We start from the raw sequence: 3,099 nt of genomic DNA, 5'->3' as shown, positions 1-3,099 counted from the left end.
TTTGAAAATATCAGGAAAAAAAATCCAATAATTTAACAATTATATATAGGCTCGAGTTGAGCTTGATCTCAGTTCGAGTTCGGGTTAAAGCTCGCGAGCATGGTAATGAGCTCAATATTTTCAAGCTCGGATAAGTTTAAAATCACCAAGAGCTCGAGTTTTGTTTCACGAGCACAAGCTAATTAACCAAGGTCAAGTTCGTGGTCGACGCAGCTCATTATCATCTCAATCCTACAAACATTGCTCCAACACTCTAACACTGAGTCAATCAATATAACGTAATAATCACGGAGTATTTGTTTTTGTTTAAAAATCAAATCAAATAACAAACCAATAACTAATTTGTTTATGGTTATCCAACTGTAAAGCACACATTAAAAAAATTCCCTCGTATACAGAGTCCAATGAGTATGAACCGGCCACCACCACCTTCATCTCCAAAACATCTTGATTATAATTACAACTATAACACTTTCCATCACTTGTCATTCAAACACAATCATTTATTCCTCTATACATTACACATTTACACTCATATTCATTCAAATAAATAATAAAACCCGTAAAATAGGGGCCGTGATATAGCAATTCCGATATTAATATTCTAAATAAGAGAATGCCTTCAAGACCCATTTCACCAACCCAGAGAACTAACCAAAATACAAGATCCAGGATCATTCTTCTTGGTATAACAATCTCAGCAACAGTTATTTTCCTGTTAACAATATTATTTATCGTTTATTATTTATGGGATAGTTTATTTGGTAGGTCAAGAACCAGCCCATTTGACTCCACAAGTCAACATACATTGAAAAAACTACAAAAGTTGAGTTACAAAGAACTCAAATCCGCAACAAACGGATTCAATACAGAAAACTCAATCGGCAAAGGAGGATCAGGGACCGTTTTTCGAGGAATTTTACGAGACGGTAAATCTGTCGCGGTAAAAAAACTTGATGCTGGATCTTCTTTACAAGCTGAAAGAGAATTTCAAAGTGAACTTACTATATTGGGTAATATTAAATCACCTTATATTGTTTCTTTATTAGGTTATTGTTTTGAAAAGAAGAAGAGATTGTTAGTTTATGAGTATATGCCTAATCATAGTTTGCAAGAGAGATTGTTTGGTAATGAAGCTGGTTTAACTTATTGTATGGATTGGGATAGGAGGTTTCTTGTTGTACAAGATGTTGCGAAAGCGCTCGAGTATTTGCATCATGAATGTGAGCCTCCTGTTATTCATGGAGATGTTAAGCCTAGTAATGTTTTGCTTGATTGGGAGTTTAAGGCCAAATTGTCGGATTTCGGGTTGTCTAGGGTTAAGGTTGAGGAAGAGGTTGGTGTTGGTGTTGGTGTTGGTGTTGGTGTTGGTATTGATATGTTTAGTCAAGAATTGTCCGGGAATTTAAATCAGATTGAAGGTCAATGTAGTGGGGGTGAGGTTGATTTTGCGCTTGCTTTGCAAGCCTCGAGTTCTTGTAAGAACAGTCGAGGATTGCAAAGCAGCTTGAATAATAATAATAATAATAAAGGGAAAGAAGTTTTGGTGGAGGATCACAATATTGATGTAATTGATCAAGAGGTGGTAACTACTAGTGTTGATCATAGTAAAGAGCTTGAATTGAATGTTTCGATTTCAATTGATGATAATGGATGTGTTAAACAATGGGGGAAGGATTGGTGGTGGAAGCAGGATGACAGTGGTGAGTTGTCAGCCAAAGAATATGTTAATGAATGGATAGGTACTCAAGTCGATACAACGACTAATCGAGATTGGGAGAATGTGAGTTCATCACCAATGGATTTAAACTTGGATGAATGTTCTCAGTTGAATAATTTGAAAGAAGGGACAGAACAGCCAGTGTCGGAATTAGTGTCTGAATTTCAGTCTGGATGTCTTGATGCCAAGGGTTTTGAACAGAAGGGGTGTAAGGAGAAAAATACTCGCAAAAGTAAACCTAAGAAAATGCTAGATTGGTGGAAAGAAGAGGAGCTTGACGAAATGAACAAAAAGGGTAGCAAGCGAAAAACCCTTGGAAGTAAGATGAGGAAAACTACGAAAATGAAAATGGCTCAGTTTAGTTTAGGTCGGCGATTTTACATTCTTAGAAGAAGATCAAGGGATCCTAATAAATATTTGGATGACGGGTTAAAAAATCGTGAGATGGGTTTTAAGAAGGGTTGCAGGAGAAAGCATGCGCGTTCTATGGGAAGCGAGATGAGTGGAGATTTGTTCAGTAGGGAATTGAGTAGCACAACAAGCATGAGAGGGACATTGTGTTATGTTGCTCCGGAATATGGAGGATGTGGATACTTAATGGAAAAGAGTGATATTTACAGTTTAGGTGTACTAATCCTGGTAATAGTCTCGGGTAGAAGGCCTTTACATGTTCTGAACTCGCCAATGAAGCTCGAGAAAGCTAACTTAGTAAGTTGGTGTAGACATTTAGCGCAAGGCGGAAATGTGCTAGAACTTGTAGATGAAAAACTGAAGGATGCATATGATAAGGAACAGGTGACATTGTGTATTCATCTGGCATTGGCTTGTTTGCAGAGAATGCCTGAATTACGGCCGGATATTGGAGATATTGTGAGGATTTTAAGAGGAGATATGGAACTTCCACCTCTGCCTTATGAATTCTCTCCCTCTCCGCCTTCTAAGTTTTACAGTAGGTCCGGGAGAAAAAATGGTGAATAAGATATTTCATCTGTTTCAGTCATTTGTTTACCTTTGATTGAAATACCCCTCGTACAGAATAAAAAAAGGTATCGGAATGAAGGGGCAATAGTTTTGTAATTTTGAGTGTAAATTAGGCATGTATATGAGTTAAATGATTGTTTTGTTCTCCTTTCTAACGCGACTAAAGACTCGTCTATACGTGGTTTTGAGAATTTGAGAAGTAACGGAGTAAAGCGAAATAGAACTGCTTTCTGTCAAATGTTAAGGGTAAATCGAATAACAACTTCAAAGTTTCAAGGCTCTGTACGATTGCATACGTTCAGTCGATGTTCCCTTATACGATAAGGTAATACTCTGTATATTTTTGTCGCAGATGAAGCGAACAAATAGTACTGAATCATTAAAAGTGATGAACTTGG

The 3,099-nt window shown here is 37.1% G+C and overlaps 1 protein-coding gene across 1 annotated transcript; it reads left to right on the top strand.

Moving 5' to 3' along the window:
• Window positions 1–338: 338 nt before the first annotated feature.
• Window positions 339–2,866, top strand: LOC141652858 (putative receptor-like protein kinase At1g80870). The gene has a single exon (XM_074460465.1). The coding sequence runs from the start codon at window positions 617–619 to the stop codon at window positions 2,696–2,698; it is 2,082 nt and encodes a 693-aa protein (XP_074316566.1). The 5' UTR covers window positions 339–616; the 3' UTR covers window positions 2,699–2,866.
• The last annotated feature ends 233 nt before the right edge of the window (window positions 2,867–3,099 follow it).

The sequence above is a fragment of the Silene latifolia genome, chromosome 4 (genome assembly GCF_048544455.1).
Source record: "Silene latifolia isolate original U9 population chromosome 4, ASM4854445v1, whole genome shotgun sequence".
Lineage (NCBI taxonomy): Eukaryota > Viridiplantae > Streptophyta > Magnoliopsida > Caryophyllales > Caryophyllaceae > Silene > Silene latifolia.
Note: the sequence above shows the minus strand (reverse complement) of the source record. Positions and strands in the feature narration are given on the sequence as shown.

Coding starts and splice junctions, on each gene's coding strand:
- LOC141652858 (XM_074460465.1), top strand. CDS start 617: ATGCCTTCAAGACCCATTTCACCAACCCAGAGAACTAACCAAAATACA.